Source organism: Crinia signifera, chromosome 5 (genome assembly GCF_055691185.1).
Source record: "Crinia signifera chromosome 5, ASM5569118v1, whole genome shotgun sequence".
Classification (NCBI taxonomy): Eukaryota; Metazoa; Chordata; class Amphibia; order Anura; family Myobatrachidae; genus Crinia; species Crinia signifera.
In genome coordinates, this window is record NC_139221.1 from 296,525,085 (window position 1) to 296,547,569 (window position 22,485).

General features: G+C 44.0%; 1 protein-coding gene across 1 annotated transcript in view; it reads right to left on the reverse strand.

The window, feature by feature from the left end:
- LOC146081226 (macrophage mannose receptor 1-like) overlaps positions 1–22,485 on the reverse strand; it is a 282,981-nt gene that overhangs the window by 91,642 nt on the left and 168,854 nt on the right. Inside the window, exons 16-18 of the mRNA XM_083189331.1 lie at positions 21,038–21,152; positions 12,556–12,704; positions 11,668–11,770 (exon numbers count right to left, since the gene is read on the reverse strand). Of these exons, the coding sequence (XP_083045457.1) occupies positions 11,668–11,770; positions 12,556–12,704; positions 21,038–21,152 (367 nt within the window). The remainder of the gene's footprint in view (positions 1–11,667; positions 11,771–12,555; positions 12,705–21,037; positions 21,153–22,485) is intronic.

Genomic DNA, 22,485 nt, shown 5'->3' on the forward strand with positions numbered 1-22,485 from the left:
TTCCACTGCCCACCCCTACGGGTAAACTTTCTGGGGGATGGGTGGTGCGGTCCTTTTGACGAGCTCCTAAAGGGTTAGAACCCTGGGAGGGGGCACCTTTCTCTGCTTCGCTAGCGGATGAAAAATCATCCCTTGATGAATCAGTGTCGCGGACAGGTCTAGGAAACCTGTAGAAAGGACGTCTTTTGAACGGACGTTGTGTGATTTCTCCCCCTGTTAACCAAGGGTAAACCTGGTGTTGTTGGTAGTCTGTGTCGACTTTGGCCTTTTTATTTTTTTTGTATAGGATCAAGTCCTTCTTGTGTTTATCAAGCTGGTTGTTCATTTTCTCCAGCCAGTTAGTATTAGTGTCCAGTGTCAACCTTTCTTTATGCAAAGCTTCAAAGCAGGTGATCTTGCTACTTATGTCGACCAGTTCCCTTGAAACCTCTTCAATTACTGCAACCATGAGGTCGAACGAACATTTATTTAGAATTGATGTCCAGGTCTTGCAGAATTGGATGTTAAAGCGGCCAAGGGTGGGGACGTTTCTTACTCGAAAGCCGCGTGGGATTTTTTTCTCCCGCACGTAATCAGAAAGGGTTACCCCATGGTAATGGTAGTCCACTTCTTTTCTTTTTAGATTCAACCATTCATGGTAAAGCTGTACATTTTCAGGGGTACCGCTTGAAGTGAGCATGTCTTCTTTGAACAACACCCTGTCATAATCGGTGTCGGAGTATCTGAAGATTGCTCCGTGCGCTAATTCCACGCGGGTTTGGGATGATGGGGCAGAGGCAGCGCTGATGGAAATAATGTCCATGATGAGGGCACTGGGCACAAATTGAGGTATGTCCGATACTTGACACGCTTATTCCGTGTGTTGACACAGCGTGTGTAGACAAGTGCGGTGAAAAGAATAAAAGAGCACCAATAGATATGATGCGCAGTGGGTGTAGAGAAATGTGGGTCCCACAAACCCAGTGGTTTGGCTTGGAGATATGCTGCAATGGGTGCCTTCCAGGATCAGGCTTGTAGGCTTGTATCCAATTTCTTGAAGCCGTTACTCAGGGTATCATCTCTTCTTCCACCATGGACGCGCTCACTGTCACGCATCCTGTGACCCCCCTATTGTACCTGCTACCCAAGGTGCACAAGTGTCTGGTGAAACCCCCGGGGAGACCCATCATCTCCGCCCGGGGATCCCTTTACCAGAACACCTCTGTGTACCTTGATTTTTTCCTACAGCCTTGTGTCCAAAATATGGACACTTACCTTAAGGACACCAATGACTTACTTCTTAAATTGGCCAGCATTGGCAATGTCACTGCTGATTGCTCACTGGGCACCATCGATGTTGTGAGTCTGTACACGTGCATCCCGCACCAAGCGGGGTTGGATGCCGTGTGCAGGCTCATAACCGACAACCCTTTTTATAAGGGTCCATGTGTACAATTTTTTCTAAAATTATTAAACCTTACTTTAAAACGCAATTACTTTGTATTCAACAGCAGATTTTACATCCAGCTACAGGGCTGTGCGATGGGGTCCTCCGTGGCCCCATCGCTGGCTAATGCGTTCATGCACATCATCGATCAAGATTTATTTTGCAATAACCCTTTATCCACAGGCAACCTACTTATGTACACACGTTATATTGACGACCTGCTGGTTTTGTGGGTCGGCGATGTCTCTGTGTTGCAGAGTATGTTAGATTTGCACAACGAGTCTTCCTCTCCTGCCAAACTAACTTTTTCTATTGGTCAAATGGAGGTGCAATATCTCGACGTCAACATCAAAATAGTTGACGGTCAGATCTGCACCTCACTTCATGTCAAAAGTACTGACAGAAACACCACCTTGTTAGCCTCTTCCCACCACCCGGTTTCCCTCAAAAAGGGGTTACCATTTTCTCAAATGTTGAGGGTGCTTCGAATTGAGAGTGACCCGGTTGGTCTTGAGAATTCTCTCAATTCCATGGTCCAGAAATTTCTACAGCGGGGTTATAGCTACGGAGACCTCATACAGGCTAAAAATAAGGTTCTTGCCCTCAGTCGTGAACAAGCCCTCTCTGCCAAACCCAACAGGCAGAAAATGGACAAAAAACTTATATGGGTAAATTCATTCCACAATAAAAGTAAAGATATAAAATCCATTTCCAACAAATACTGGCCGCTTATCACCAGTGACCCTGCTCTTCCAGGGCTCAAAGATAAGTCGATCATGTGCTCTTACAAAAGGGGTAAAAACCTACGTGACCATTTAGTCCAAAATAACATCACTTTTCCTCCCCCCAAGGCAGCCACATTCTTAGGTACACCAAAACCGGGCTGCTTTCGATGTTGTGGCTGCACTACGTGCAGCTACATGATACCAGGGGATTCTTTCCACCACCCCTTCACAGGGAAGAAGTTTAAAATTAAGCATCGTGTCAGCTGTCATTCTAAGTATGTTATCTATTTGCTTAGCTGTCCCTGCGGCCGACACTATGTCGGCAAAACCGACAGGGCCTTTAAGGAACGTGCGGCCGCACACAGATCTAACATCAAGATTGCCCTCAACTCTGGGCATGGGGAGCATCCAGTGAGTAAACATTTTGTCGAAGCAAGACATTCATTAACGTCTTTAAGATACCGTATCATAGATCATGTCCCTCCGCTATCACGTGGAGGTGACAGATCTTTGGTACTTCTAAAAGCAGAGAGCCGGTGGATATTCCTGCTGGACACACTGGCCCCCCGGGGTCTGAACGAAAACCTCGGGCTAGCATGTTTCTTATGAGACTCGTGCATTTTTTCTATATTAGTGTACTTAGGTATTTTTATTCGTCCATATATATTTGAGCTATCTTTGATACTTGTATTTCATGTTCACTGTACTTGTTACATTGTTTGTTTATTTACTTTATTGTTTCTATGTCTTTTCTCCTATCAGCATTTGGTGTTTTGATCACGTGGTTCCTCTGTGGCACACTGCGCCGCTTGCAGCAGATGACGTCATCTTGACGCAGCGGGGCTGGACGCCGTGTCTCATGGACGTCTCAGTTGGCTATTTAAGTAAGTGTATGTGTACTGTTTGTTTGTTATTGGCACCTTGATAAAGTGGCAACCCTGGCCACGAAACGTTGGTTACTTACAGTATGACTACTGCGTGATTTATTTCCTGCACCGAGTGCCGCCGTCTCCCCTACATTCTACATTTGGTTAGCGGCTCACATGTCTGCTTAGCCTGTGGAAGGCACCGGCTTTTTTCATCACTACAACGTTGCTTGCTGGGAGTGCCGCCGCCTCCACCACTACATTGGATACAAGCCTACAAGCCTGATCCTGGAAGGCACCCATTGCAGCATATCTCCAAGCCAAACCACTGGGTTTGTGGGACCCACATTTCTCTACACCCACTGCGCATCATATCTATTGGTGCTCTTTTATTCTTTTCACCGCACTTGTCTACACACGCTGTGTCAACACACAGAATAAGCGTGTCAAGTATCGGACATACCTCAATTTGTGCCCAGTGCCCTCATCATGGACATTATTTCCATCAGCGCTGCCTCTGCCCCATCATCCCAAACCCGCGTGGAATTAGCGCACGGAGCAATCTTCAGATACTCCGACACCGATTATGACAGGGTGTTGTTCAAAGAAGACATGCTCACTTCAAGCTGTACCCCTGAAAATGTACAGCTTTACCATGAATGGTTGAATCTAAAAAGAAAAGAAGTGGACTACCATTACCATGGGGTAACCCTTTCTGATTACGTGCGGGAGAAAAAAATCCCACGCGGCTTTCGAGTAAGAAACGTCCCCACCCTTGGCCGCTTTAACATCCAATTCTGCAAGACCTGGACATCAATTCTAAATAAATGTTCGTTCGACCTCATGGTTGCAGTAATTGAAGAGGTTTCAAGGGAACTGGTCGACATACGTAGCAAGATCACCTGCTTTGAAGCTTTGCATAAAGAAAGGTTGACACTGGACACTAATACTAACTGGCTGGAGAAAATGAACAACCAGCTTGATAAACACAAGAAGGACTTGATCCTATACAAAAAAAATGAAAAGGCCAAAGTCGACACAGACTACCAACAACACCAGGTTTACCCTTGGTTAACAGGGGGAGAAATCACACAACGTCCGTTCAAAAGACGTCCTTTCTACAGGTTTCCTAGACCTGTCCGCGACACTGATTCATCAAGGGATGATTTTTCATCCGCTAGCGAAGCAGAGAAAGGTGCCCCCTCCCAGGGTTCTAACCCTTTAGGAGCTCGTCAAAAGGACCGCACCACCCATCCCCCAGAAAGTTTCCCCGTAGGGGTGGGAAGTGGAAAAGGAAAAGGGCGAGGGCACAAAACTCGCTTCCAACCGAAGAGATTTCCAAAGAACTAGTCTTCAATCTCTCCGATCGCCCCTTGTCATCCATTGAATACCAGGTACTTGCTAAAGGCTTAAGCTTCGTACCTTCCACCAAAGTGGATCCTTTTACCATCAAAGTCGAGCAATTCAAACTTAACAGACAGTTGAAACTCCGTGAATTTTTTCAACACAAAGATCCATCTACTCCGACTGTGTCGACTGTGTCACCCTTTCCTACAAGCTTAAAGAAAAAATCTAAGTTTGAGCCTGTGTCCCTTAACCCTTCCATCAGAACCTTCAGCAGGATGTTGGAAAAGGAAACTACAGATTGCATCAATACTCCTTCAAATGGACATTCCAATTTTACAAGTGCGGAATGGCTCGCCTTAAAAACCCTCAGCAGTGACAACACCATCTCGATCCGTCCGGCGGACAAAGGCGGCGCTACCGTGGTCCTCAATACCGCCGACTACGTCGCTGAGGCTAACAGACAGCTGGCCGATGAGGACACTTATAGATTATTGGACACTGACCCCACTGCTTCTTTCAAAGCAGAGTTGGACAAGATCTTTCTTGAAGCCGTTACTCAGGGTATCATCTCCTCTTCCACCATGGACGCGCTCACTGTCACGCATCCTGTGACCCCCCTATTGTACCTGCTACCCAAGGTGCACAAGTGCCTGGTGAAACCCCCGGGGAGACCCATCATCTCCGCCCGGGGATCCCTTTACCAGAACACCTCTGTGTACCTTGATTTTTTCCTACAGCCTTGTGTCCAAAATATGGACACTTACCTTAAGGACACCAATGACTTACTTCTTAAATTGGCCAGCATTGGCAATGTCACTGCTGATTGCTCACTGGGCGCCATCGATGTTGTGAGTCTGTACACGTGCATCCCGCACCAAGCGGGGTTGGATGCCGTGTGCAGGCTCATAACCGACAACCCTATTTATAAGGGTCCATGTGTACAATTTTTTCTAAAATTATTAAACCTTACTTTAAAACGCAATTACTTTGTATTCAACAGCAGATTTTACATCCAGCTACAGGGCTGTGCGATGGGGTCCTCCGTGGCCCCATCGCTGGCTAATGCGTTCATGCACATCATCGATCAAGATTTATTTTGCAATAACCCTTTATCCACAGGCAACCTACTTATGTACACATGTTATATCGACGACCTGCTGGTTTTGTGGGTCGGCGATGTCTCTGTGTTGCAGAGTATGTTAGATTCGCACAACGAGTCTTCCTCTCCTGCCAAACTAACTTTTTCTATTGGTCAAATGGAGGTGCAATATCTCGACGTCAACATCAAAATAGTTGACGGTCAAATCTGCACCTCACTTCATGTCAAAAGTACTGACAGAAACACCACCTTGTTAGCCTCTTCCCACCACCCGGTTCCCCTCAAAAAGGGGTTACCATTTTCTCAAATGTTGAGGGTGCTTCGAATTGAGAGTGACCCGGTTGGTCTTGAGAATTCTCTCAATTCCATGGTCCAGAAATTTCTACAGCGGGGTTATAGCTACGGAGACCTCATACAGGCTAAAAATAAGGTTCTTGCCCTCAGTCGTGAACAAGCCCTCTCTGCCAAACCCAACAGGCAGAAAATGGACAAAAAACTTATATGGGTAAATTCATTCCACAATAAAAGTAAAGATATAAAATCCATTTCCAACAAATACTGGCCGCTTATCACCAGTGACCCTGCTCTTCCAGGGCTCAAAGATAAGTCGATCATGTGCTCTTACAAAAGGGGTAAAAACCTACGTGACCATTTAGTCCAAAATAACATCACTTTTCCTCCCCCCCAAGGCAGCCACATTCTTAGGTACACCAAAACCGGGCTGCTTTCGATGTTGTGGCTGCACTATGTGCAGCTACATGATACCAGGGGATTCTTTCCACCACCCCTTCACAGGGAAGAAGTTTAAAATTAAGCATCGTGTCAGCTGTCATTCTAAGTATGTTACCTATTTGCTTAGCTGTCCCTGCGGCCGACACTATGTCGGCAAAACCGACAGGGCCTTTAAGGAACGTGCGGCCGCACACAGATCTAACATCAGGATTGCCCTCAACTCTGGGCATGGGGAGCATCCATTGAGTAAACATAATGTCGAAGCAAGACATTCATTAACTTCTTTAAGATACCGTATCATAGATCATGTCCCTCCGCTATCACGTGGAGGTGACAGATCTTTGGTACTTCTAAAAGCAGAGAGCCGGTGGATATTCCTGCTGGACACACTGGCCCCCCGGGGTCTGAACAAAAACCTCGGGCTAGCATGTTTCTTATGAGACTCGTGCATTTTTTCTATATTAGTGTACTTAGGTATTTTTATTCGTCCATATAAATTTGAGCTATCTTTGATACTTGTATTTCATGTTTACTGTACTTGTTACATTGTTTGTGTATTTACTTTATTGTTTCTATGTTTTTTTTCCTATCAGCATTTGGTGTTTTGATCACGTGGTTCCTCCGTGGCACACTGCGCCGCTTGCAGCAGATGACGTCATCTTGACGCAGCGGGGCTGGACGCCGTGTCTCATAGACGTTTCAGTTGGCTATTTAAGTAAGTGTATGTGTACTGTTTGTTTGTTATTGGCACCTTGATAAAGTGGCAACCCTGGCCACGAAACGTTGGTTACTTATGCCTACTGCGTGATTTATTTCCTGCACCGAGTGCCGCCGTCTCCCCTACATTCTATATATATATATATATATATATATATATATATATATATATATATATATATATATATATATATATTCCACGAGAGGGAGCGGCACTCGGTCAGTGAAAACACGATACACAGGATTCTGCAACGTTTCGATGTTTTATTTTACATCGTCTTCAGGCAACAAGTCAACAAGACTTGTTGCCTGAAGACGATGTAAAATAAAACATCGAAACGTTGCAGAATCCTGTGTATCGTGTTTTCACTGACCGAGTGCCGCTCCCTCTCGTGGAATATATATGTGGGGTTCCTCCTGAACCACCCTTGGTCCAGGCACCGGTACCATTACACTGATCAAGTAAGCGAGTGTGCTGCCCTTCCAGGACTCATATATATATATATATATATATATATATATATATATATATATATATATATATATATATATATATATATATATATATATATATGTATGTATATAATACAATTGTGGGTTGGCGCCCCTAGTGTTGATCTTCACAAATCAGGTGAAATGTAAATAAAACGAACAGATACTATACTTAGTACAATCAAACCATAAATAAATATATATTTTTTTTTCAAAGTGAGCTGTCGATCCATCGAAAAGATCCGGATCTTTTTTTGCGGATTGATCACTCGATCCCAGCTCTTTTTAGTGACCCATTTTGCCCATCTCTATGGTGCCCCAGCATTGCAGACTGCGGATGGTAGCATCAGCCACTGCCCTTACACGCCGTCATTGTAACCTCTTCCTGCTTGGTGCGATTAAATTCTGTTAGCCGGGGTCTGCGACAGTCAATGTTGCAACCGATGTTAGTTAGGGAGCTCACTCCTGCTCCCCTACTCCCGAGTCATCGTGGTCTTACCTCTATACTTATCCTTTTTAATATTACCACACAGTATGAACTCATCCCCATTACAGAAGTCTCTATACTTTGATGTATTTGGTGAGTAAGGTCTTCCTAATGGAATTTGCAGTTCAGTTTTATGAACATCAGCTTTTCCACATTTTTAGAAAGCAGTCTTCTATGCCGATTGCTCACTAGGTTCCTGGCTCACTAGGTTCCTACTAACATTGCGAGGAGGCCAGCATGTATTTATTCATAGACACTATATCCTAACTAAAGGACGTTGCTCTAATTAACACTTCAGCTAAAGCTACTTTCAGTTATTATTACATCATCCTTATATAAGAAGAGGTAAATATTTATATACAATTTTATCTTTTTTTTTATCCAGATAATAATTTTACCTTACTTTGACTTTTAGCTTATGGAAACAAAGTATGTGTTCCTCCACCAGTGCGCTATGCAGCCTTACAAATGATGTATGAAGGGTATTCCCTTTTAACCCTTTACAAAGTAATGTGCACAACAAAAAAGTTTACATAACTCTGGTTCAGGCGCTGATTAGTTCAACATCATTCGTTCCTCTCATCATAAGTTCTTTTTACATGATACCGCCCCAAAATCATTGATGGGAGGAATGAATGATGTTGAACTAATCAGCACCTGAACCAGAGTTATGTATACTTTTTTTGTTGTGCACCTTCACTTATAGCTGTTTGTTTTACCCTTTATTTATTAATTTATATCAATAGAGCCAGGGTATGTGCCAACCCATTTTCTTTTTTTTGTGTGCTGTTACACTGTAGAGGGGCTCGAAAGTGCCTTTTTTCCCATCATAGTATCCAAAGGGACTATCTGATTCATTTGTACATTGTCATAAAAATAATCATCCACCATTCTATTGATGGTTACTATAGTACATTGAGTTAAAGCAGTTGTGTCAATAATTTTGTCCAATTGTTTTCGCCTTGATCAGATGTCATAATAATTATTTGTTTGACTCTGGTACTGTACATTGAGACTACTAATTGTCATCATAAATGCGTCTCTTGGAAAAGGTTAATATTTTCATGACAGCACCTGCAGCACTAGTACTAGGTTCCTGCTCCTACTTTTCTACTGACTGATCCATAATTCATTTTATTTTTGGCAGCAGGAAAAAAATTTATGCTTGAAAATTGTTATGGAGTGGTGATGATTAGGGGGGGGGGGATGGGACAACACACCACAGTATACTCTGTGTCAATCATCTGACTGCAAAGTAAATAATTCAAGTAGAAATTTGTTAAACTTGTCAAAACAAAGAGTAATGAGTATACTCATTGTTATGATCGGTGTAAATCTGCTGTATGATTCTGTTGCAGTTTGTATGTTTTCCCTGGATCCATGTTGCTGGGTTTTGTGCACACCTTGGTCTTGGGTGTGGCTGCCTGCTAGGCCTCTGGGTATTTAGGTATCCTCCCAGCATTCAGACCCTGCCGGTTATAGTTCTGCTTTAGTCTTGTCAGAGTTTTGTTTAAGTCTTGTTTTAGTCTGGTTAATTCTTGTCAGAATCCTGTCATACTGTAGTCCTGAGTATTACAGCAAGCACTCCTGCCATATGTCCTGTGAAATCCTGCCTGTGCCTGTGATCCATTGCTGCAGTCTGAGAAACCCTGTATGAACACAGACTCTGTCTGACAGAGATAAGTGCTGGTTTTTCCACCTTCAGTATATCAGCTTATCCCTGTTAGAGTTTAGCTGTGTGGAGTATATTTCTTCTCTTATTAGAGGTTTTACCATCCAGCTTCACACAGGTCATATTTTGTCTATTATTACCATCTTCATGCACTGTAGCATTTATGACATTAGCCAGGACATACTGTGTTTGCATCCTGCTGTGTCTCTGAAGTAACTAGTTTGGGAATTGTATTATTTCCAGGTTCCAGCTGTGCATTGTTGCACTTGTGGGTTCCCCACATATTGGTAGACTGGGTGTGATCGCCATCTCACCCCAACTTGCCATGTTTTCTTGCATGTATTTCCTTGTTTGTGTGTACAGCCAGAGAGTCCTAATCCTGGTGCTCTTCCAATTGCCAAACAACATCAAAAGATCCACTATTTGTACACTAGGTCAGCTCCTTTCAAAATATATGGTGACCACAACACACTAAAATGTAGGCTTATTACCCAGTCACTTTCTGCCTGCTACTTTCTCTCTTTGCCTACTGCGATTATCATCTGCATCCCGATGCCAGTCACTACCTCTCCATGGCACACACTGATTCATGCTTTCATTCACTGACCTGTCCTTGTCAGCCTCTTTCTCCCACTATCACCATCTGTCTCCCCATTCACTGCCTCACACTGTCACCCTCTTGGCTGGCAACCACTGCCTCTTTCCATCACCCACTGCATCCTTCTGTCCCCCACTGTCTCTCCCTGTCACCCTCTGCTCAGTCACACACTGCCTATCCCTTTAACTCTCTATCTCCCACTGTCACTGTTGGAGCCACTTCTGGCGGGTCTAGGTAACAGCAGCCTGATTCCTGTATGTGTGCTGTCTCACCTGTCACATAGTTAGCCATTACCTTGTCTCTTCCCAGCTGTACAGAGTTCATGTATCAGGAGGCTTGTCTATTCTTGACTCTTCTGACTTTTAACCGGTTCAGTCCCATTGTGACCCTGCATGTGCAGTCTGTTCACACTGCAAACTGGCAATATTGCCAGATCATTGACGTCATCAGGCTGCATGGCAGGGAGTGGGCGAGTCATCGGGGATGCTGCCTCCTCCATAGTGTGAACGGAAAACGGGTTCAACCCATTCACACAGCACAGCAACGAACTGGTAAGAACTCTGCTTTCTTACTGGTTCTTATTGCCGTGTTTCTACCCATTTGCGGCACTTGGTAACCCCTTTCACATCGCACTAAATACCATTTTGAGCGGGCAAGAATCCGGCTTGTACCCGGTAATTAGCTGTGATGTGAAAGGGGTATTAATGCTTGTCAATATATTGACTGTCAACCTTCCCAATGTTGACCTAATGCATGTGTTGAACTCATGACCCTGCCGACCTAAAGCCATGTTGATCTAAAGAAGATGTCGACCTAAGGCATGTCGATCTTCAATGGTCAGCCAAATGTATGTTGACGTAATAGTGTTGACCTAATGACCAGATACTCTGAAATGTCCATGGCCTTGCCCGAGCAGGACAAGGAGTAGTATGTATACCTCACAACTAACTGCATACAGAATCTGGGAGCACTTTTCTAAAACAGGGGGCATGGCCTCTGGTGGGAGGGGTGGGATCTCACCCTAGAGGGGTATGGCCTCACTGCACAACCTGTCTCTGGCAGTTTCAGGGCATGCCCAGCACTCACCAAGCAGCTGGGCATCACATGGTCCTGTCTATTATAACAGTCTAAGGATGTAGATTCACGTATGATTAAGCACTATTACTATTACTATTATCATGCTGACCACATGCTGCATCACATTTATTGTAGGGCTAATGACAGAGGCAGTTCATTCATGTTCCTGTAGGGACACTGTACAGGTACTCATATAATACATATAAGTATTGTACCAGTTTTATAACTTTCTCCAATGACTATGAATCCACACACATACTGTATCTCATGTGTTATTAATTATAAGAGTTATCCAAATGAGAGCCAGCTGGGAAAATGCAGCCCGCCCAAGACATCTATCCCAGGATGATAGTTTCTGTCCAATGACCAACACTTTGTAATGGCATTCAGTAAGTGGTCACATGCTGCATTACAACAGAAGATACATACCTTTAGGTTTTTGGCAAATGTATCCTCTAAGCAGTGTACAACCTGTATTGGTCCACGAACCAGCATCCAAGACAGGACCACATTTCATAGCCACACAATCTTCCTACATAAAAATCATCAGAGGAGAAGATTCTCATTAGAAGAAATTAGCAAATTTGAACTTTTTACAAGATTTGATCAAACTAATTTAAGATTTTAATCCATGATTTGGAGCATTGTTTTGCGGGTACTGTATTTCTATTTCTATATATCTTTTTATATACTTTTTAGTCCTTTATACTAGTAAATATGAGATAAATAAAATCCTTAGATCAGGATCTGGGACTATTTGTGGTTTGTGGTACATGACACACTAGTTGGGAAACCACAGGCATGCCACAATATCTGTGCCTAGTGATTTTCCGTGAGCACCCAAAGGGAGATGGATGAGTTTCTGCAGTAGTTCTGCAGAATATCTGCCTCATTCCAAATTAAGTTACAAAACGTGACACATTTCAGTGGACTTTGGCCTTAAGTTTTTACCAGTCCCAATCCTACCTGAATCACAGAGTAATTTACAAATAGAGCAAGCAGCCTTCTCTATCTGCCTCCTCTCCCGAGAAGCTATAGAGGCTCCTGCAACAGGGCGGGAAGGGGGGATGGACAGGGGAAGATACCCATTGACTTTGCCAACCCTTGCTTAAAGGCTGCTTGAATCATAGGGCCCTGGGGCCTGGGCAGGTACCCATTATGCCTATACACTAAAATATTGTCATACTCTATAGCGGCACACTCCCTAGTTCTGTGATGCTTTGTATATGAAGCTCAAAGTCTGCTGTATAGAGTATATATTGACAGCCCAGGGAGATTTTCTATAAACTATATGTAGTGCTTTAGGGAAGTACTCACCACATAGAAACCTCTGGGATGACCTTTGGCCCAGTTTGTAAAAACCACTCCACTTTGATCCGTCCAAAGAAACTTCCAGTCTGCATTGATATCATTCAAACCAATCCATACATCAACATTAAAACCATTTAAGTGACTAACCAGGAAAGCTAGAAGAAAAACACACACATTATATTATATCTATATATCTATATATCTATATATATATATATATATATATAGCTCTATATATATATATATATATATATATATATATATATATATCTATATATATATATATATATAGATATATATATATATATATATATATGTACGGGGGGCGGCCTGGCACTCACCCAACGGGGTTCAGCTACCTCCGGTGCCTTCTGGACGCAGTGAATAAATAAAGGATAATCACAACAGCGGCACTCGTGAGGAAATTTTTCAGCGTGTATTCAAATAAATCCAACGTTTCTGGGCTGGTAGCGCCCCTTTGTCAAGGTGTGGTTTACCCACACCTTGACAAAGGGGCGCTACCAGCCCCGAAACGTTGGATTTATTTGAATACACGCTGAAAAATTTCCTCACGAGTGCCGCCGCTGTTGTGATTATCCTTTATTTATATATATATATATATATATATATATATATATATATATATATATATATATATATATATATATATATATATAGAGCAGGGTAGGATTATTTGAATCCAATAAGGGCACTCACCAGCGTCTCATCATGTAAAAATTTATTGGTACATTACCAGTCACAGAAAAGGATGTAGGTCTACGTTTCGGCCACCAGGTGGCCTTTCTCAAGACACACAGCAATTGACGTCTTCACAGCATGCTGTGTGTCTTGAGAAAGGCCACCTGGTGGCCGAAACGTAGACCTACATCCTTTTCTGTGACTGGTAATGTACCAATAAATTTTTACATGATGAGACGCTGGTGAGTGCCCTTATTGGATTCAAATAATCCTACCCTGCTCTATATTTGGGACACATCTGTGTTGCCTTAAAGGAGCACCCCACATTATTGTTCAAAGCTGGCTGGGAGTGCGGAATCTCAAAATCTATATATATATATATATATATATATATAAAATCAGTATATAGACAGGAGCGGCATTAGGAGAATGAAGAAACGTAGATCAAGGTTCTGCAACGTTTCGATGTTTATTCACATCGTCATCAGGCAATAATCAGAAAATGCATACAAAGCTCGCCTTATATCCCCCTCCAAGTGCAAAAACACGCAAACGGCCAGCAGTCTCAGTCCGGACGCACAACTGTGACGCCACTGAATGAGCCCTGTTACCAACGCTATGTATGTAAACAATCAATAAAATACAATACATTTAAAAACATATAAAAACAACAGTAGCAATGAAATGGCATCACGTTACAAACACTAGTAACAGAGTATATAAAAATAGTATATAGTAACAATAAAAGGTTTGTCACATATGCACAATTACCAACCACCTAAATGTTTCAATAATTACTCAGAACCCGGTGTTATCTCACATCCCACAACTAGGATGTTACACAAGTTGATTTTTACAAAGCAAAAGATTTATAAGAAAATCCTTAACCCCAATTGCTCGTTCAACCCCCTGGGTGCCAACATACCCAGGCGGTGAATTTACCATGCCTCACATTTAAGAAGTTTAGCAGATCGATCCCCTCCTCTCATAGATGGAGGTATATGATCGATGATCATATAGCGTAACATAGCCAGTCCGTGTCCGGCTTGAGCAAAGTGCCTGGCCACAGTCTTGGGGGCCACAACAAATCCGTCGTGCCCTCAAAAATTGTGACCCCCAAGACTGTGAACGGGAAATAGACATCATGATAAAGAAATTTTGGTACTCTTTACCTAGCACGGCGCCCACGATTTTGATCGTGGGCATCGCAGGTAAAAAAATCGCGGGCATCGCGGCCATTGAATGCACTAAAAATCGGGTGCGACGCGATGCCCGCGATTTTCCATAGGGAACAATGTTAAATTTCTCAATTGACCCGATTTTACTGTTCAATGCCTCAATTGACACAATTTTTCCATAGGAAACAATGTTAAATGGCCCACAGAGGCCAAATAGGCACCCTGAAGTGTGAAATGGTCCCCACAATTGTTAACGCCACCCCACGATCAACGTCAACCCGAAGCGTGGCGAGCGCAGCGAGCCCGCGAGGGGCGGCGGTACGCGTCCTACGACCTTTTCATACCCCCACTATCCACGTCGGCGTGGAGTTGAGAATAGAATAGTGTGGCGAGCGCAGCGAGCCACCGAGCCCGAAGCGTGGCGAGCGGACGCGGATACCTTCACAGGTAAACGCGTCCCTTTTGCGGGCTTCACAGGTATCCTCGTCCCCTCGCGGGGCTCGCTGCGCTCGCCACGCTTCGGGCTCGCTGCGCTCGCCACACTATTCTATTCTCAACTCCACGCCGACGTGGATAGTGGGGGTATGAAAAGGTCGTAGGACGCGTACCGCCGCCCCTCGCGGGCTCGCTGCGCTCGCCACGCTTCGGGTTCACTTTGATCGTGGGGTGGCGTTAACAATTGTGGGGGCCATTTCACACTTCAGGGTGGCTATTTGGCCTCTGTGGGCCATTTAACATTGATTCCTATGGAAAAATCGTGTCAATTGAGGCATTGAACAGAAAAATCGGGTCAATTGAGAAATTTAACATTGGTCCCTATGGGAAATCGCGGGCATCGCGTCGGTCGCGTCGCACCCGATTTTTTAGTGCATTCAATGCCCGCGATGGGCGCCGTGCTAGGTAAAGAGTACCGAAATTTTTAGTGAGAGGGTAAAACCATACCGAATTACTGCAGGCTAAGAAAAAAGCACTCTCAGTCATGCGGTCAGAAGCCCTACAACCTAAAACCAAAAAACTAGATTCAACTGATAAAATCCCACTGGTTCAATTCTATGGCGGGGCAAGCCCTCAAATAGTTAAAACAGTACGAGATTTATGGCCAATGTTAAAACAGGACACTGATCTTAACATGTTTAAAAATGTGACACTTCTTCCAAGTTACAAACGGGAACGTAGCCTGAAAGACTGGCTAGTCAAAAATGACATTTCTGCCCATCAGACACATACCTCTCACACCTTTCTATCCAAAAAACCAGGGTGTTATAGATGCCTTGGGTGTGCCACTTGCAGTTTCATGGAAACTGGCAACTCAGTGGCACATCCACACACAGGTGTAAAAATCCCGATAAAACACATTCTAACATGTAGCAGTGCTTACGTTATTTATACCATCAAGTGTCCCTGCGGACTCATGTACGTGGGAAAAACCACTCGCCCCTTTAAAGAAAGAGCTGCTGTCCATAGGTCAACCGTACGTCTGTCCATAGAAGGCAAACCGGGTACACCGGAGCCACCGGTGGCACGGCACTTCCGGGAATCTAAACATAGTGTTGATACACTTAGATATAAAATAATAGACCAAATCCCTGCCAACTTGAGAGGGGGTGACCGTGCAAAGCAATTGTTGCAACGAGAGGTCCGGTGGATACACCGATTAAATACGGTGTCTCCACACGGACTTAATGAAAATTACAGCATGTCCTGCTTCTTATGATCTAGGTTAGAATACTGTTTATTGCACTGATGTTGTAATGCTTTGCATCAGTTTTGCTATATTTAAAGTTATTATACATTAAGATATCATGCAACACATTTATCGATGTATTATCATACTGCTGTTTAGCTTAATCGTTTCTATTGGTTGTCCACAATGACACGATGTTTTTGTTTACAGGTCTCTATGGTAACATGTCAGCTGTCTGTGCGTGGCGGAGGCCGCGCGTTGCATGTGAGTGACGTCACGGGACCGGACGGACGGCGTTTCCAGAGACTGTTTCACGGTGGTGGCGGGTGTTATATAAGTAAGTTCTCTTTGTACATTCATTGTTCAATCTGACGAAGGTCATTAAAGACCGAAACGTTATTGCCTACCTAAGCCTCCGTGCTTTTGTTCCGGTGTTATAAGACCTGTGAGTGCCATCTCCCCAGACTGTATATATCCAGCGTGTTGCAGCGCTCTCTGAAAGGCACCCAGGCATCTACTTACTGCATCCAGAGGAGTGCCAGACCTAAGTCTTCATATATATATATATATATATATATATATATAATATATATATATATATATATATATATATATATATATATATATACAGTGGTCGAAGTGGGGCGGTATACGGGGGTATGGTATACCCCCACTTTAATCTGAAGATAAAAAAAAAAGTTTTTTTTTCCCCCTCAGGATGCTCTCTGATCACTCAGCAGCACATATTGTGCTTTTGTAATACCCCTGCACAACGAGGCAGTCTGGCAGGGGACGTTGATGGACAGGGGGGTGTCCGAAGGTGCGCACTATATTCACTCTTTACTTTTCCATACCCCCACTTCAAAATTTCCATACCCCCACTTCAAAATTTCCACTTCGACCACTGTATATATATATATATATATATATATAGGTCGCGGAGGTCTGGCACTCCTATAGAACAATAATATAGCTGCAGCCGGTGCCCTCACAAAAATCATACATACAGAGGCTGGGGGTGCGGCACTCGTAGCTTCGTTATCAGCAAATCAATAAACACACCGTGACACGGTAGCTGGGTGATCAACGTTTCAAATAACTTGTATTTTTCATCAGGATAAAGGTCATAAAAAACATACAAATACCTTTATAGGTGAATACAAACAAGTGCAAACACAACGTGCCAGTGAAAGGAGGCCCGCCCTGCCACAGAAGGGGGGTGTATAGTGACATCATCATAGGGCGTCGGATAGACGCTACGTGGTTACCATAGTGACATAATAGGAATCTGCGCGGACCGAAATTAGCATTAGTTAGTCTCCGTAATGGGCACGACAGTCATCATAGGTATTGTACTTTCAAGCATAAGGTGCGGTACAGTTGTACGTTATATAAGTTACTAAGCATTTCAAAGCATATTTGATCGGCAGCGCTGTTGGATTACCGTGGAGACGGTCTGCGTTGTTGCGCACGCAATTGGGTTACCGTGGAAACGGTCAGGGCTGTAGCGCACACAATGCAATAAATACATTACATAAACAAAGCATACGGGAATATTAGTAAAATCTATATGAATCAAGAAAAATACGTAGCATAATATCAGCGAAATAGTATATAGTAGCACATACTGTAACAACGGTAAAGATCATACTAATAACAGGCAATATGAAAACCTGTACATAATACAGGGCATCTGATTAAGGCAAGAGTATGCTCATCATTTGAAAACTGAAAAAGAAATATTTTCATTGAGGCCGCGGGGTGCAATGACATTAAGTCTGTGAATCCAACGTGTCTCACATTGTATCAATTTTTTGGATATATTGCCGCCCCTGATGGAGGGCTTCACACAATCAATCATGCGATATCTGAGGGTGTTTAAAGCATGTTTTTTCTCTAAAAAGTGGCGTGCCACTGGTTGGTCGCTTTGTCCGCTACTAAGAGCTTTTTTAATAGCGCTGCGCTCCCATTCTCTCCTTGAACTTGCGTTCTGTTTTGCCGATGTAGCTTAAGCTACATGGGCATATAATTTGATAGACTGTGAATCCAAATACACAGTCTATCAAATTATATGCCCATGTAGCTTAAGCTACATCGGCAAAACAGAACGCAAGTTCAAGGAGAGAATGGGAGCGCACCGCAGCGCTATTAAAAAAGCTCTTAGTAGCGGACAAAGCGACCAACCAGTGGCACGCCACTTTTTAGAGAAAAAACATGCTTTAAACACCCTCAGATATCGCATGATTGATTGTGTGAAGCCCTCCATCAGGGGCGGCAATATATCCAAAAAATTGATACAATGTGAGACACGTTGGATTCACAGACTTAATGTCATTGCACCCCGCGGCCTCAATGAAAATATTTCTTTTTCAGTTTTCAAATGATGAGCATACTCTTGCCTTAATCAGATGCCCTGTATTATGTACAGGTTTTCATATTGCCTGTTATTAGTATGATCTTTACCGTTGTTACAGTATGTGCTACTATATACTATTTCGCTGATATTATGCTACGTATTTTTCTTGATTCATATAGATTTTACTAATATTCCCGTATGCTTTGTTTATGTAATGTATTTATTGCATTGTGTGCGCTACAGCCCTGACCGTTTCCACGGTAACCCAATTGCGTGCGCAACAACGCAGACCGTCTCCACGGTAATCCAACAGCGCTGCCGATCAAATATGCTTTGAAATGCTTAGTAACTTATATAACGTACAACTGTACCGCACCTTATGCTTGAAAGTACAATACCTATGATGACTGTCGTGCCCATTACGGAGACTAACTAATGCTAATTTCGGTCCGTGCAGATTCCTATTATGTCACTGTGGTAACCACGTAGCGTCTATCCGACGCCCTATGATGATGTCACTATACACCCCCCTCCTGTGGCAGGGCGGGCCTCCTTTCACTGGCACGTTGTGTTTGCACTTGTTTGTATTCACCTATAAAGGTATGTGTATGTTTTTTATGACCTTTATCCTGATGAAAAATACAAGTTATTTGAAACGTTGATCACCCAGCTACCGTGTCACGGTGTGTTTATTGATTCGCTGATAACGAAGCTACGAGTGCCGCACCCCCAGCCTCTGTATATATATATATATATATATATATATATATATATATATATATATATATATATAGAGGGAAGCTGTCTATATATATATATAAAGATCCACAGAGCCTGCACTCACACCTTCAACCTATGCAATGGGTGGGGTGCCTTATTGGCACACAGGTAGGAACCTGTGGCAAAAAATACAAACAATATCCTAATATCAAAAATAGGAAAAAGCCCTCTCCACAGGAATAGACTATGTATGAATAAAGAAAAAAACCTGTTTAGCTGGTACAATCTCCAAACTCCAACATTTCGATCACAGCAGTGACAGTTGTCAAGGAGTAAGCTCAGCCAATAGTATTGATGCAGCATATACAGCGTGAGCCAACAGAGCAATCTCCAGGGGATGGGAGCCACAACCTGACAGACCCCCTAACCCGGCTACTTATACCTGCATTTAATCAATATTCAGAGCCCAAACGGCCCAATCCACCCGAATTGGGTCAAATCTGACAATCTCACAAGTGTAAGGGGCCTTTAAGACTCAATGCTATCCTAAGTATTGCAAACAATTCAAGCAGTAAACCAATATAACAATTATTATTTATTATTGTTATTTATTTATGTCTATGGCCCTTATTCTAATCGGCACGGTACGGCCCGCGTGCGGCCGTACCGCCGATGTTTTTGGTCTGCACATGCGCAGAGGTCATTCTGCGCATGTGCAGCCCCCTTCGCCGCAGACGTCTTTCGTCCGCCGCAAAGGGGGCGTATAGGGGCGTGAGAGGCATCATGCCCTCATTTCCCTATGTGTACGCCCCGCGTTTCATGGGCGTTCCCATGCAAACGCGGGGCGTATGCATGGTAATGAGGGCATGACGCCCTCATTACCATGACATGGGGGCGGAAAGCTGACGTCGCCGGATGTCAGCTTTCAGCCCCCATACAAGCTACCACACGGACGATTGTCCGTGTGGTCTCAGCTTGCGGGAGCTGCCGCGGCGTGCGGCCCTGCCTTCGATGGTCGACGACCATCGAATGCAGGGGGCAGCTCCCACCATGGTGGAGGCGTAGCCTCCACCATTTTAATGCGGATCGCCAGCCGTCCGTGTACGGACGGCCGTGGCGATCCGTCTGGTGGGCGGCCCTTGGTTTGTGCGGTCGGAGCCCCGTGTGCGGCTCTGACCGCACCAACCAGAATAAGGGCCTATGTGTGTCTATGTCTTTACGTCTGTCTAGTACTTATTTTAAAATGTACCATTAAAAGATAAATTTTGGTACACTTCCATTAACTCAGGGCATTTCCCCAGCCCCTAAAAACGATTTTATGGAGCCTCACAGCCATTCCAGGAGAGTAGGCAACCCTGGAGTACAGCCTGCAGTCATAGCACCGTATACACAGTTGGGTATGGCCTGCACTCACAGTAACATATACACAGCGCAGTACCGTAGGAAAAAGAAAATATTTTTTTTTACAGCATGCTGCTTCTTAGCTTGTATCCCAAAACAAGGTGCCATGTATGGGATCCAAGTCTTGCGAGAATCCGATGCTGGGGATGGAGGTAGGGAAGCGGTACTGTAGGGTTCCGCCAAGGCTTCTAGAGAGTGGTGCTGCAGGGTGCACTGCATGGTGGTCTGTGAGAACCACCATGATCAGAGCTGCAGGATGCATGGAATTCAGCAGGTGGTGGGGTGCACAAATGGGTCACATGATGCAGGACATGTTGTTCTGTAGACCCTGCAACTGAGCTCAGTGGGTTCCATATGTCATATCATTACATGCCAACACACTTCCTGCACTGGACGTAATCCAAAAAATAATTTAGGTGCTCATAACACGAATAACTTAATATTACTTACCTTGTACCAAATTGTCGTGTATGCTGGCCAAATTTCCATTTAACGATTTACAGGCAGCTCTTGCGTCCGACCATCCAACCACTTTATCTTGTTCCTTTCCAAATATTCTATAACACTTAATATAGATAATATATTATCAAATCACAATTCTCCATCCTATTAAATATGTAGTGTCACTGGCTGTTTATACATTACATCTGTAATTTATTGCATGATGTGTAAATGTACAATATAGATCACAGCACCTGTATTCTGCATGCTTCAGTTATCACATAAGCCCTACATTATAATATATATAATGTACAAAAGTAATGTTAAATATATAGGGTTATTCACTCCCTAATGTAAATCATATAGGGCCTGATTTTGACCAGATCGCTGTTGTACAAATTTTCAGAGGTCTGCGATGAGTTATCCACCACCAAGCCTGAGTGAAATCCCGCCTGGCATATGGCTTGCTAATGGATAGCTGTTCGTCCACTCTGTGCAAATTGATTCACAAACCACTCACCACTGACTGATGTTTTTAGTTTGTGCAGTCTGTGCATAACCCTTTCCCTTCCACAGCTCTGCGACAGACACAGGCTGATCGAGGCTGGAGCTGATGTCACCCACCATCCCATAAAACACCTGGGCATGCTTGCGTCCTTTCAGGCACACCCAGAGACATCAGATTGCTGCCCAGAAACAGAGGCTTCCTGTCATTTAAATAGTGGCTGGTTTGCGAATAAATTCTTCAGTGTTTTTTGTCACTGGTGTCGCACATGAGCATACCTCCCAACTTTCTGAAGATCAAAGCGCCCGAAAAGGGGGCGTGGCATATGTAAATGGGGGTGTGGCTTATGCAAATGATGTCGCACCCTCGTTTTCGGTCGCGAATAGACGCTGTGCGCATGCGCACAGCGTCTATTCTGTGAGATTGGGGGGGACTGCCGGCTGCCAGAGCGACGCGGGAACGTCCCCAAAAATCGGGACGTTCCAGCGTTTAGCGGGACAGTTGGGAGGTATGCATGAGTATTACGCCGCGCCCTCGTTTTCGGTCGCGAATAGACGCTGTGCGCATGCACACAGCGTCTATACTGTGAGATTGGGGGGGACTGCCGGCTGCCGGAGGGACGCGGGAACGTCCCCAAAAATCGGGACGTTCCAGCGTTTAGCGGGACAGTTGGGAGGTATGCATGAGTATTACGACTGGTATGCAAGCTCAGTTATTCAACAATCGGTCAGCATGTGAATTAGCACAACAGAGATCAGGACTGAATAACCCCCATGGATATTTGCTGCCGTGTCACGGAAATCCAAGGCGATGTCTTATATTAGTAATCGTTACCAGTAAGTGGTGTGCTAGTTGAAGTAATAGTCACATTTTTAGAAGTCACTGTTTGGCTCCTAGCAGAGGTAGTTTAAGAGAGGAGGAAGCCCATGTGCAGCTTCCTCCAGCTGGGTCT